At 43.1% G+C, this 13,758-nt stretch overlaps 1 protein-coding gene and 1 non-coding gene across 5 annotated transcripts in view; both read right to left on the reverse strand.

The window, feature by feature from the left end:
- DIP2B (disco interacting protein 2 homolog B) overlaps window positions 1-13,758 on the reverse strand; it is a 246,157-nt gene that overhangs the window by 112,130 nt on the left and 120,269 nt on the right. For all 4 annotated transcript variants that reach the window (XM_057556293.1, XM_007179351.2, XM_057556292.1 and 1 more), the window contains exon 2: window positions 5,407-5,478. In XM_057556293.1, the coding sequence (XP_057412276.1) occupies window positions 5,407-5,478 (72 nt within the window). The remainder of the gene's footprint in view (window positions 1-5,406; window positions 5,479-13,758) is intronic.
- Window positions 3,307-3,378, reverse strand: TRNAD-GUC (transfer RNA aspartic acid (anticodon GUC)). Its single transcript has one exon. It is a non-coding gene; the product is annotated as a tRNA-Asp (tRNA).

Genomic DNA, 13,758 nt, shown 5'->3' on the forward strand with positions numbered 1-13,758 from the left:
ACCATAATCTATGGGACAGTCAGAGAGAGCTTTTTATAAAGGCAGCGCAGATCATGGGAGTGGGGACTGTTTGTGATAAAGCTGGTCAAGGAAGCCTTCTTAGTGTTAGTCGTAGCTGAGCGAACCCCTAGTAGACTGAGGGAGCAAGCCAGGGGGTCCCAGGCAGTCTTGTCCAATGCTGGCTGCCTCCTGATGTCGTAACAGTACTTGGAGCACAGAAAGCACATAGTAAATACGTGCTGACCTGAGGTTCTGTCAGAATAAACATCAGAATAAATGTTCATAAATGGTATCATCAGAATAAACTCTTTTCTATTAAAGCTATTTGGAATTAATCAGTTACTTGTATGCAAAACATCTTAAGGATTAGATTACAGGATCAGTCCAGGAAGTTGCCTCCCTGCACAAAACCTTCCATTTTCTTCTAACTCCAAGAGTGGCCAAGAGCGACTAATTTACAGAGGAGTTAAGAGTGCATGTGGTTTGAATAATCAATTCTTTGGGCCTTGCCAAAAGAGAGTTAATTTCTGGCCTCTTCTCCTTGCAAAGCTGCTAACTGAGGTGTGTGGGAAGCTTGATATCCAGGCTCTCGTAGCTTCCAAGCCACTGAAAGATGTTCTATGGGTCATTCCTTTTGAAGAGCATATGGCTCAGAACGAGGAGATACGAACCTGCCACATCCTCATTTCTCCCTTGCCTCATAGTGAGAGCATCTTGCGGCCCTTGAGTATGGTTTTAACCTTTATCAAGATACGAATTTCATACGGCATGCCCTTAAATACCAGATAAAGTTTGGGTTTTGTAGAAACTAAAGAAACAACAATCAGTTCCAATGTTGCTAGGTTTAAGTGATTTTCAAGGGTAATTTTGAGACATCAGATTTTTGTCATACAGTAAGTTTAGAATCTAACCTCTGTGATGTTAGTGAACTAATAAGCTATGTTTATGATTACCCCAAACTGTCCTTACTCAATTTCCACTAAGTATTTTCTTCAACCTTGTATTCTCTTCCATATTTCCCCATTTTCCCTGTTACATTGTTAATTTTTTGCTGAAGTCCTATTTTAAAGACTTATGTAACATTTGAGAAGAGAAATCTAAAATATACATAAATATGCAACCTAAGATAACTCCAAATCAATTCTGTATGGAAAATCACTCACTGAATTTTTAGATAAGCATGTGCATGTAATTGTTCTAGTAGTACAATGATGCAAGCAGTATTACTTTTTTCTTTCAAGAGAGATTGGTGGAGAATGTTACTTTTGTATACTACACTCAAGGAGCCACCCTCACAATGAAGCACACCTCACAACTGGAGGGGATGAAATCTAACAAGGTAACAGAAAGAGTTTGAAAGAGGTTGAATCCCTCTAGAAGTAAGTAGGAAACTCCTACTAAAAGCGTTAAAATGACTTTCGTTTCATTTAATCCTATATAAAGCATTAATACAATTCAGTAAGTTTAAAATCTGCATTAAATCCAATGCCATTAAAAAAAATCAAACTAAATGCCTTCTTCAAAATCTACAAAGACATATGGGGTAAAAATGTCAAGGTGTAATCTCTTCTTTTGCTACAGAATCTGTATAATATAGCCCAGCCCTACAAACAATCCATTTCTGGGAAAGACATGAATAGATTCAAGAACAAAGGTGGGAAAAGAAAGTGACAAACACAAATTGAGAGACTTTTTACCACTAAGAAACCGTCATTAAAATACGTAACTACTGTAGGAATGGACTTTAGGAAGAACGAATTGAACTGAGAGGAAGGAGTGAGATATACAAAGGAACAGTGAACAAAGAAACAGATATTAACTACTATTAACTACTTAAAACAATAATAACTAATAATTGAGGGGGTATGTAGACAAGGTGGTACTAAAAATGCATTTGTTCTTAAAGTCCTCATTTTGTTTGGGAGGAAAATTAAGATTCTAATTGTGACTTGGTTTTGAACAGGCATGTTCTCTGACCACAGTCAAACTGAGAAACACTCACCTTAGTAAAGAAGACAGAAAACCTAAGCGTCCAACTCAGGAATTTTAGGAAAAAGTACAAAATGGTAAACAAAAAGAGTGCAAGGAAAGAAAAATATACAGGAGCCGAAAATGATAAATCAGAAAATAAGGAGATATTAAAAAGATCAACAAAATCAAAAGCTTGTTCTTTGAAAAGACTAACTTCTAGGAAGACTGATCAAGAGAAAAAAGAGAAGAGATAAGGGTAAAACATAAACAAAGCAAAGGCTTTAAAAATAAAGAGAATACTGTGAATGTCATGAACAATAAATTTGAAAACTTATACAAAATAGACAATTTCCTAGAAAAATTAAACTTACCAAAACTGGCTTATGAAGAAACAGAAAACAGAACTTGGCAACAGACAAGAGATGGGGAATGAAGGGGATGCTGAGATGACTTTTAAATCCCTAGTTGCTGGGCTTATGGATGTGAGTTCTATTCACTCAGAAGGGGAAAACTAGAAGAGAAGCCTGGGAGCATGTTGCATGTCATAGTTTTGTGTGAATGCACTCGTGTAGGGAGGGGTTGGTGCTGGTGGTAGGGGTGGTGTGCAGAAGTCATAAATTTAAAGGATATGTTTGGATTGGCTGAAATGAAGGTTCCTTTAAGACATATAAAAGGAGATGTTAAGTATGCAGTGGGGTCTATGATCAGGAGCTCAGGAGAGATCTGGGTTGAAGACACATATTTGGGAGTTACCTGTATTTAAATGACAATTAAAGCCATAGGGATGGCTGAAAAGCTCTAGGGAGACAGGGCATTGGTTCTCCATGCCAGCACCATCTCCTGGGAACTTGACAGAAATGCAAATTCTCGAACCCCAACCTGGACCTACTGAATCAGAAACCCTGAGAACGGGGTCCTGCAATCTGTATATTAACAAGTCCTCCAGTGATTCTGATGTAGGCTAAAATGTGAGAACCACTGATATAGAGTGAGATGTCAAGAGGGCTTGAGGTCTTGCCTTGGGAATTCCAACATTTAACAGAGGAGAAGGAGCCTGCAAAGATGACTAGGAGCAACATGAAGAGAGGAGTAAGAAAATGAGGAGAGTATTTCAAGAGGTAGAGTGGCAAATAGTACTGAGATATCACTTATGGCAGCTTCAGAAGGGGCTGGAATGGGCTGAGAAGTGAGAAGGTGTTGAGAAAACAGGGATAGTAAATATAGACAGTTCTCAGCAGTCTGATCATAAAGGGGAGACAGACAGGGTAGAGATGGAAGTGGTCGACAAGGGAGGATTTCTTTTTTGGCCATGCCACACAGCTTGCAGGATCTTAGCTCCCCGACCAGGCATCGAACCTGGGCCCCGGCAGTGACAGCGCCGAGTCCTAACCACTGGACCACCAGGGAATTCCCAAGGGAGGATTTTTTTTTTTTAAAGAACAGTAATGAGTATGATGAACTGCTGGGGGAATAATCTGGTTGAGAGGGAGAGAGTGACAGTACAAGAGACACAGGGAGCTGACTGCAGTGGCATACCGAGGGGGCAGTGCAGCTGTCTGCCTCAGCGGGAGGAGATTTTACTACTTACAGCATTTAGAATTGCTATCCACGCTGGTAAGAAAAAGCAGACCAACTTTTTGTTGGTTTCATTACTGCTTTTAAAATTTCTACAGATACTGCACCCCTCACTGCCTGCACTGGGGTGGCCCGCTCCCACTGCCCTGTCCTTGGTGTCACGGGATGATAGTATAAGGTTTCTGAAAAGGGAGGAGGAGATGGGATCAAAAGCCCAGGTGAAAGGACTGCCCTTGGCTAGGAGGGGCAGATCACCTCTTCAACCAGAAGGGAGGAGGTAATAAACATGATGGGCACTGATGTGGTGAGTTTGAAGTCTGATAGCAGGAAGCTGAAGGAGCTGCCATCAAATGGTTTCCATTTCCCCCATGAGGTCACATGCAAGACCAGCCCTACTGTGAGATGCTATGTCACATTCTCTTGGCCTGCTGCAACTAAATGTCTGCTTCGTCATATCCATTCTCACTAAGCAACCTTCTATGTGTGATCAAGCTCCTCTCATAGGCCTGCCCGTGGGGCAAGAATGTGCTGGCCACACAGACTTGAATGTGTCTCAGTGGTTTCTCACAGTAAATTGATAAACTGGTTTTTGAACGTGATTTGGTTTCTTTGTAGCCTGACAACAGATAAGAGACAGATCATGGTCCTTTTTATCGTTACATTCCTTACTGAGTTATTTTCTCAGGATCTGACTGCTTTTGCACAAAGTGACTACAGTAAATCTCTGGGCCTACAGAGGCATGGACCAGATCCATAATTAAGCAGCCAATCAGAGGACTCCCCTTTTCTGTCATGCCTTGCTCAGCAAAAGCTGGCTTTTCATTAGCTGTCACTGGCCTGATTTCCACCTCTTTTCTCTCAGTTCATTTCTACATCCATCTGTTCATTAAGATATTTTAAACTGGCTATCACTGAATTGACCTACTAGTTTTTGCAGGGAGGAATGTCCAAGAATAATGCAGGAAATAAAACAAGGACTTCAGTGAAATCTATTGGTATACCACCATTGCTCATTTATTTATTCCATTATCCATTCAACAAATATTTACAGACTATAAACCTTGTGCAAGGCTTGATATTAGAACCATGGGGGATCCAAAGTCCTCAAGGTATTATAATCCAGAAATAAGAGCAATTATTAGTTCCACAAAACACAGTCTTGTGGAAATGGACTCTGATTGCAGGGGGGAAATTAGAAATAAAGAAAAAACTCTTTACAGTAAAAGTGATTAAATAGAAACAGGCTATCAAAGGAAATCCTGGAGGCTGAGTAACTTTAAAAATATGATGACTTAGAAACAGACAGCCTTGCCTGGAGGCAAAGGTTCCAGCAACCCGCCTGGAATTAAGCACAGAAGTGACTCAGAACTTTCTGATATATAAAGAACACGCCAGTCTCTTTGCAGAAGGAATAAGTCAGGCTGTGAAATAGTTTCAAAGTTTATTTAGGGTTCTTACCCCCAAGTGCTCAGGGACTGCAATCCTTGGGTTGCCTTGCAATACTAGATTTGTCCCTCCTTCTTATCTTTGCCCCATTGCTCCTCTCCATTACAGTTCATGCTCAGGCATTAATAAGATGCAGTTTTTCCATGACCTGGAATTTTCTGCCATTGAATCATGTCAGCTACGCATAGACACGCTACCACCCAAGTTCTGTATAAATGATTTGATGACTTTGGGTATTTTAAAAGTGCCTACCACACAGCAGATGCTCAATTAAGATTCATTTCCTCCTTTCCTTCCTTCTGTTTTTTCTCTTCCCTGGTGAGGGGGGGAAAAAACAGGAACCAACAAAAAAGACAGATCTCCTGTAAGACAGCATTCTTACTGAAAAGGTTTAAACCACTTCTCATTGCCTACCTTGTGTCTGCGGGATGTAAGGAGACAGGAGTTTTGACCTTTTCTTTTCGTATCCCTTCTGTGTGATGTCCCCTAAAATAGCAAGAACAGAAACAGGTTATGCATTATTCTTACTCTGTGGTTGTTCACTGTAGAAATAAAATTAATTACAGTGTTACAGAATTACTACATAGAGAGTAGGAAAAAAATGTATAGTTCTTTGCCAAGGATTTTGCTATGTGTGATTTCCCACAGGATTGGAGCTGACTTCTTGTGGAAAATTGCAGGGCTTGTCCCTACACCAATCTAGCAGAGCAGTATGCTGCATTCCATGTCAGAGATTCCCAAGTTCCTAGGCACCCTTGTTTCCGTGGTATTTAAGATATACCAAAATGGAACGTGGCAAGGCTGGCAGACAAATGAACTTCTCTCCAAGGTTTTAGTTTGACCAAATGAATGCAATTGACTTGGGAGGTATTCAATTACATTGCTCCACAGAAACACATAAAAATCAAAAGTCCAGTTAAGGGGAGAAGTCTAGGTTCACGCACTGGGATGGGATTTTTGAAACGCCCTTTTGCACCCTAGGACCTGTGCTGGAACTTGGAGCTGGAATTCCCATATCCTCTCCACTTGGTTCACTGGTTTGTATTATTTCTATTCATGCATGTCTTTTTCACAAGGTTAAATGAAAAAGTACATATACAATAAATGCAGTAAGGATAAAACTGATTAAGAGAGGAGAAACTATGTGGCTGAAGAGTTCAAGAAATATGCTTGGTCCTAAAGAAAGGGTAGAAAATGGATGGGCAGAGAGCAGGGTTAAAAGGACCAGGAGGGGCTTCCCTGGTGGCGCAGTGGTTGAGAGTCTGCCTGCCAATGCAGGGAACACGGGTTCGAGCCCTGGTCTGGGAAGATCCCACGTGCCGCGGAGCAGCTGGGCCCGTGAGCCACAATTACTGAGCCTGCGCGTTTGGAGCCTGTGCTCCGCAACAGGAGAGGCCGCGATAGTGAGAGGCCCGCACACCGCGATGAAGAGTGGCCCCCACTTGCCACAACTAGAGAAAGCCCTCGCACAGAAACGAAGACCCACCCAACACAGCCATAAATAAATAAATAAATAAATACTTTTAAAAATAAAAAAAAATAAAAATAAAAGGACCAGGAAATGCAGCAGGAGAACAAAGGGACATTTAAGGGACAGCGAGTAATTCAAAGCTGGGGGAATAAATATATCTGGTGAATAAATATATGTGGTGGGGAGAAAAAAGCCTATTCTGATGGATACAGAGATTTGAAATCATGGGTGATGAACGTTAGATGTGTTGGCCTCAGCATCTGACTGATGGAGCAGATGGGGAAGAGGCAGCGGGGCTCACTGAAGGGCTTAAGCAGGGGAGTAACACGTGCATATCACAGAGTGCAGCAAGTTTACTCTTCCTGAGGAGCATGGAACCAAGGGTAAAAGCCAGAGAGGCTAGTTCTTGCCCCAGTGCTACTATAGTGATCTGGGCTGGTTACTAGTAGCTTAAATTAAAGATAGAGGTAGAGGGATGAAAAGAAGTGAATGGATTAAGAGAGATGTTACGGAGGAAGACTAGATAGGATCTGATGACTGGTTCAGTGTAGGATGGAGAAGGTTTCTGGCTTGAGCAACCAGGCAGATGGTCATGATATTCTCTGGCAGAGAAATACAGCAAGAAGTGCATGTTTGGTGGGTTGAAGAAGATGAGAGTTGAGCTTAGGAAAGGGTTATGAGACACACAGGAGGAGATGTCCAATCAACAGTTGGCTACCTGAACCTAGAACTTCAGAAAGAGATATTGATTTGGAACCATCAGGATATAGTTGAAAAATAAATCGATACAATCTCTGGAATAATTTGGCAATTTCTATCAAAATTCTGATTCAGGGGCTTCCCTGGTGGCGCAGTGGTTGAGAATCTGCCTGCTAATGCAGGGGACACGGGTTCGAGCCCTGGTCTGGGAGGATCCCACATGCCGCGGAGCGGCTGGGCCCGTGAGCCACAATTGCTGAGCCTGCGCGTCTGGAGCCTGTGCCCCGCGGCGGGAGGGGCCGCGATGGAGAGAGGCCCGCGCACCGCGATGAAGAGCGGTCCCCGCGCCGCGATGAAGAGTGGCCCCCGCTTGCCGCAACTGGAGAAAGCCCTCGCACGAACCGAAGACCCAACACAGCCAAAAATAAATAAATAAATAAATAAATAAGAAAATCCTTAAAAAAAAAAAAAAAAAAAAAAATTCTGATTCACCAACTGCACTTCTAGGAATTTATTCAACGATAAAATTCACAGAGGTGCACAAAAATCAATATAAGAATATTCCCTGACCCATTCTTTGTCATGGAAAAACTGGAAGGACTCTAGATGCTTACATTATAGACCATCTGTATCAGTGGCTTTCGACTAGGAATGACTTTGCCCTCCAGGGGACAAGTGACAACATCTGGAGACATTTTTGTCACAACTAGAGGAAGGGATGCTACTAGCATTTAAAAGATAGAGGCCAGGACGCTGCTAAGCATCCTGCAATGCACAGGACAGGCCCACGACAAAGAATTAACCAGTGTAAAATGTCAGTAGTGTTGAGGACAAGAAACCCTGATCCACATAATATTATGCAGGTATTCCAAATGTACCGGCACAGGAAGCTATCTAAAATATATTAAGGGGGGACTTCCCTGGTGGCGCAGTGGTTGAGACTCCACACTCCCAATTCAGGGGGCCCGGGTTCGATACCTGGTCAGGGAACTGGATCCCACATGCATGCTGCGGCTAAGAGTTCACATGCCACAACTAAGGAGCCGACGAGCCACAACTAGGGAGCCCGCTTGCCACAACTAAGGAGCCCATGTGCCACAACTAAGGAGTCCGCCTTAAGGAGCCCATGTGCCGCAACTGGGGAACCGGCAAGCCACAACTGAGACCTGGCACAACCAAATAAATAAATAAGTAAAAATATTTTAAAACTTTTAAAAAATAAAATAAAATAAATTAAGGGTAAAAGGCAAGTTGCAGAACAGTAGGTATAATAGGAACTAGTTTTGTAAAAAAAAAAAAAAACCAAAAGGTAATAGAAATGTTTGCATATATAAAGAAAATAGTCTAGAAGGCTATATATATATACATATTAAATGTTTATCCTTGGGGGAATGAGATTATGGGGGATTTTCATTTGTTTTATATACTTTAACAGAGTTTGATTAAAAAAAAAAAAAGCCTGAATGACTTATATAATCTCAACAATAAAGTTTTTTTCATTAAGAATGAATGGTTCTGTACATATGTATTTGTTAACATAAGATGGTCAAATTATGTAACAGGAAAAAAAAGGCAAGATACTAAACAGTTTACACAATATATTCAATTTCTGGAATAACAGCATTTTTATACATACATGTATATGCATAGAAAAAATTCTGGATTTTTATACACCAAAATATTGAGTGGTTAGTTATGGCTTGCAAGATTATGGATTGGTTTTAGCTTCTTTTCAATTTTGCTTGCCTGTATTTTATAAGTTTTCTACAATGAGCATCCATTATTTCAAGAAACAAACATTTTAAAACTGCAATCATGACTACTTACTAGACTGTACAAATTTAATCACAATGGCCCTTCATCTCTGTTTTCCTAGTGAAGTAAGAGAAACCCACAGTGCATTTTTGGAAATAAAAACCAAGCCCTGTCAAATTAGCAAACTGCAGAGTTTAGGTAATCTCTAACAACACACAAAACTAATAGAGACATGGGAGCCTACCAAGGAAACATTCCTGAGAAACAGGAAATCATGTCTTTTATTGCAAAAGAAACAAGCATTCTCCTGTCCCATTCCCCACTCACAAGCTCCCCTACCTTCACCACACGCACACACACGCACGCAAGCACACATGTGCGCACACATGCCACTCCCTGAAAAGCACAAAGACCACTTCTGCTGGCTCAGAACACATCTGATGAAGTGAAAGGCCTTTAAAAGCTTTCTTCAGTGTTTAGAGTATCAACTATCACTGTCAGTAAATGATCGTGGGACAAACTGCTAGACTTGGTATCTTGGACATTACTCAACTACCAACCATCTCGGGTTTTGAAAAAGGTCAATAAAGAGAGTCTGATCCAGCCATGCCAATTAGCTCCATTTGTTCCATAAAAGAGCAAAGACACTGAAGAGCCCTAGGAGAAGATGCACTGCAAAGAGAAGTGAGGAGTACGGTGATATAACTTACAAATGCCCCCTCCCTTTTCTCTGAGTACAAGACCCTGCTCAAAAGTCACCTCCTCTGTGACACTTGCCACCACTTGTTAGTCACTTCCTCCTGGTGCCCCTACAACTCTGCACACACTTCTGTGATAGCACTCAGCACATCACTGGTATTTTAATTATTTGTTTACACATCTATGTCCCTACTAGACTGTGCACTTGAGGGCAGGGCCTGTGTCTTGTTCATCTCTGTAGCCCGCCTACAGCCCGGCAAAATAGACACTTATTGAATGAGTGACTGAATGAATTGGTAAAATGAAGGCAGTGAAAGAACAATAAATCAACGAGACACATGTGCTTGGGTGGAAAACTGGAAACGGGAGAATGAATGGGGAATGGGTCTTTACATTAGCAGGAGCTGAAACGCCCAGGGAGAGAAATTTAGTGAACCAAACGTTTACTGAAATTCAACAGCTAGACCTCGAAGGTGGCCAGAAAAGTAAGAGAGGAATAGTACGTAAATCACTGGGCACTAAAATTGGAAGGAACTCCCACCAGATAGCGAGGTATCCCTTAGTCAGAGAGCAAGACCAGACAGAAGGAGTTTACTTATCCCACATAACTGAATTTGTTATCCACATTTCTGTCATTGCCTCCTACGGTCTGTGCTCTTATCACTCTTACCACCTGTAGTTAAGCACTTTTTGCTGCACTAAAGCAATGCTTTCTAAACTTGCCCAATTTTTAAGAATCACCCGAGGAGCTTGGAAAAATACAAATTCCCAGGCCCCTCCCATGAAGATGCTGATTCACTAAGTTTGGATTAAGATCCAGATACCTGTGTTTCTAACAAGTTCCCTCCAATGAGTCTCAAAATTCAGGAAGTTTGGAAATCGCTGCACTAAAGAATCCTGTCTGGAGTGTGCCGGACAGTTCTGCTGACTTAATGTGAGGAGGGTGCGTGAGAAGGTTGTCTCGGCGACACGGCCTCCAGGGAGAGCACGGAGCCTCGGGAACTCACAGACACTAAGTCACACCACAGGCGTTCTTACTCACAACAGATTTTTTGCCATCTGGCATATAAAACAAAAAGGAGTGCCGTAACTATACCTGTATAAAATTTGCATTAAAATGGCATAGAGCTAAGTTAAACCTGTTGTTCAAGTTTTTTGAGAAGTAAACAAATACAGGGAGGATTAGCCTTCCCCTCCCACTAGGGTAACGTATTTCTTCACCCACTTAGTGAACACTTAGAAGAGTAGCCACTTCCAGGGGTCTGCAGCACCCAGCAGGTGTGAAGGCGCCTGGCCTGATGAGACAGGGACCCAAGAGACCAGCCCTGAGCAGTCGGAGACCCACGTGACCCAAGACTGTCTAGATGCTTCAGTACCCCCACAATCTTGAAGAGCCACACCAGACCTATGGAGAGATGGGTGTGTGGGTCAGAACAGAAAGGAAGTGTGTTCCCAACTTCTCTCCTCGCCACCTGGGATCAATGAAAGTGGCTTGGCTCAGGCAGCCCGCAACTCATCTCCCAGCAGACTGACAGAGCGCCTGGGAGGAGGTGGGTGCGAGCCTGCCAGCCAACCCAGCCTCTTAAAGGTCCGCGATGATAGGAGGAAGAGTCCCCCAAGTCAGTTAGCAGTTCGGGGAGTGTATGCTTACACTGGGGGAGTGGCACCGTGCTGTGGTTCAGAACCGAAGAGCCAGACGCAGCTGCACCTGGAGCACGGCCTTATCACTTCCGGGCTATCTGACTCTAGACAAGTTTCACTTAACCTCTTGATAAGTCTCGGTTTCCATGTCTGCAAAATGGGGAACAATAATATCTACGTTGCAAAGTTTTTATTTGTGATTAAAAGTACTTAGTGGGGGGACTTCCCTGGTGGCACAGTGGTTAAGAATCCACCTCCCAGGGCTTCCCTGGTGGCACAGTGGTTAAGAATCCACCTCCCAGGGCTTCCCTGGTGGCACAGTGGTTAAGAATCCACCTCCCAGGGCTTCCCTGGTGGCACAGTGGTTAAGAATCCACCTCCCAGGGCTTCCCTGGTGGCACAGTGGTTGAGAGTCTGCCCGCCAATGCAGGGGACACGGGTTCGAGCCCTGGTCTGGGAGGATCCCACATGCCATGGAGCAGCTGGGCCTGTGAGCCACAGCTACTGAGCCTGCGCGTCTGGAGCCTGTGCTCCGCAACAAGAGAGGCCGCGACAGTGAGAGGCCCGCGCACCGCAATGAAGAGTGGCGCCCGCTCGCCGCAACTAGAGAAAGCCCTCGCACAGAAACGAAGACCCAACACAGCCAAAAATAAATATAAAAATAAATTAAAAAAAAAAAAAAAAAAAAAGAATCCACCTCCCAATGCAGGGGACATGGGTTCAAGCCCTGGTCCAGGAAGATCCCACATGCCGCGGAGCAACTAAGCCCGTGTGCCACAACTACTGAGGCTGCGTGCTGCAACTACTGAAGCCCGCGCGCCTAGAGCCCGTGCTCTGCAACAAGAGAAGCCACCGCAATGAGAAGCCCGTGCACCACAACAAAGAGTAGCCCCCGCTCGCCACAAGAAAGCCTGCTCACAGCAACAAAGACCCAACGTAGCCAAAAATAAATAAATAAAATAAATAAATTTTAAAAATTAAAAATATAAAAATAAAAGTACTCAGTGTGGGCTCTGGGATATCAGAAGTTCCAATAGCCATAAACATTTACTGAAGCCCTACCCTACTGGCTGGGCAGGGCAAGGGCAGGCAACTATGTTCAGAGAGAGGAGACAAGGCAGACAAGCATCACTAATACTCCACAATGAAGCACCACGGAGAGATGCACACCAACTGCAGCGTGGGGCCCAGAAGGAAGAATCGTGCTCTCTACTTGCGTACCGAAAGGAAAGCTCTACAGAGTGGTGACATTTGGTTTGGATCTGGCCTTTCTAATATCAGAGCTATGACATGAACTCCTACTGACGCAGTCACTTAGTGCTTTACTAGTTTTCCTCTGCTGCATGGGTATGGCCATGTTTGGTAGTTCCTTTATGATTCTCATCTCCCAGAGAGAAGTAGGGCAATGTTAAGTAATTCTCACAGATGACCTTGTGCAGCACCCTGAGCAATTAGGTGCTAAATAAACACAGGGTTTGGAAAATTCTGGAGGGTCACCAAGTCGGATGTAAGTATGTTGTTGCTGGACGAGGATTACAGCTTGTTGAGAGCAAGGATTACAGCTCTAGCCATAAACTCTTTCTGCTCCAAAGGAAATAAAAAGGTATGTGTCACTGCAGCTCTGCCTCAAAGTCACACCTATTCAGTCAGAGGGGGCAATGGCTGGGGGGATGTGGAAGATGCCACAAAAAAACATTTTTGAGCACTGAATGGATGACACACAGAGTGTTAAGCAAAGATGAATAAAATAGTATCCATGTCTTCAAGAAGTTTCAGGTCTAAAAAAATAACTACAATAAAAGTGACAAGTGCTACATTAGAGATTATATACAAAGTCTAATGTAAGTATGAAGGAAATAATGGTGATAAAAGATAATTATAATATTCAATAAGAATAAATAAGTAAACAACAACAACACTTATCAAGGGCTTACTATGTATCAGTCTCTGTTGAAGTGCCACACAGCAGTCTTATCAGGTGATATTATCATCATTCCCATGTTACAGGGTGAGGATAGTGAGGCACAGGAAGTTTAAGCAACTTGCCCACAGTCATACCTAGTAAGTGCTATGATCAAGAACTGAACCCAGGCAGACCTGACTCCAGGGCGCCTCCTCTTAAATACTACACTGCATTCATCTTCAGAGAGAAGCTCCAAATTCACCTTCAGAAACATTGGGAAGACTTCACAGAAGTTGCTCTTGGGTTGGGTCTTGAAGGATGACTGTCAGGAGAGAGAGACACTGAGGGTGAAGACACTATTTCTCAAACCCTCAGCTGTGAAAGAAGAGTGGCATGCTTGGAGCAACAGGCAGATATGAAAGCTGTAAATTCAATCTCCCATGAACAGGGCAGGACACTGGCCCTACCGCTGTTCCTGCAGGTCCAGCCAAAGGGGAGGATCAACATGGGATCCTCAGAGGCTTGAAGTTTAGGGCTTACATAATCTCATGGGTCATCAATTTACTTCCCTCTTCATTAAATGCCTCTATATAATGCA

This window comes from Balaenoptera acutorostrata, chromosome 11 (assembly GCF_949987535.1).
Source record: "Balaenoptera acutorostrata chromosome 11, mBalAcu1.1, whole genome shotgun sequence".
Classification (NCBI taxonomy): domain Eukaryota; kingdom Metazoa; phylum Chordata; class Mammalia; order Artiodactyla; family Balaenopteridae; genus Balaenoptera; species Balaenoptera acutorostrata.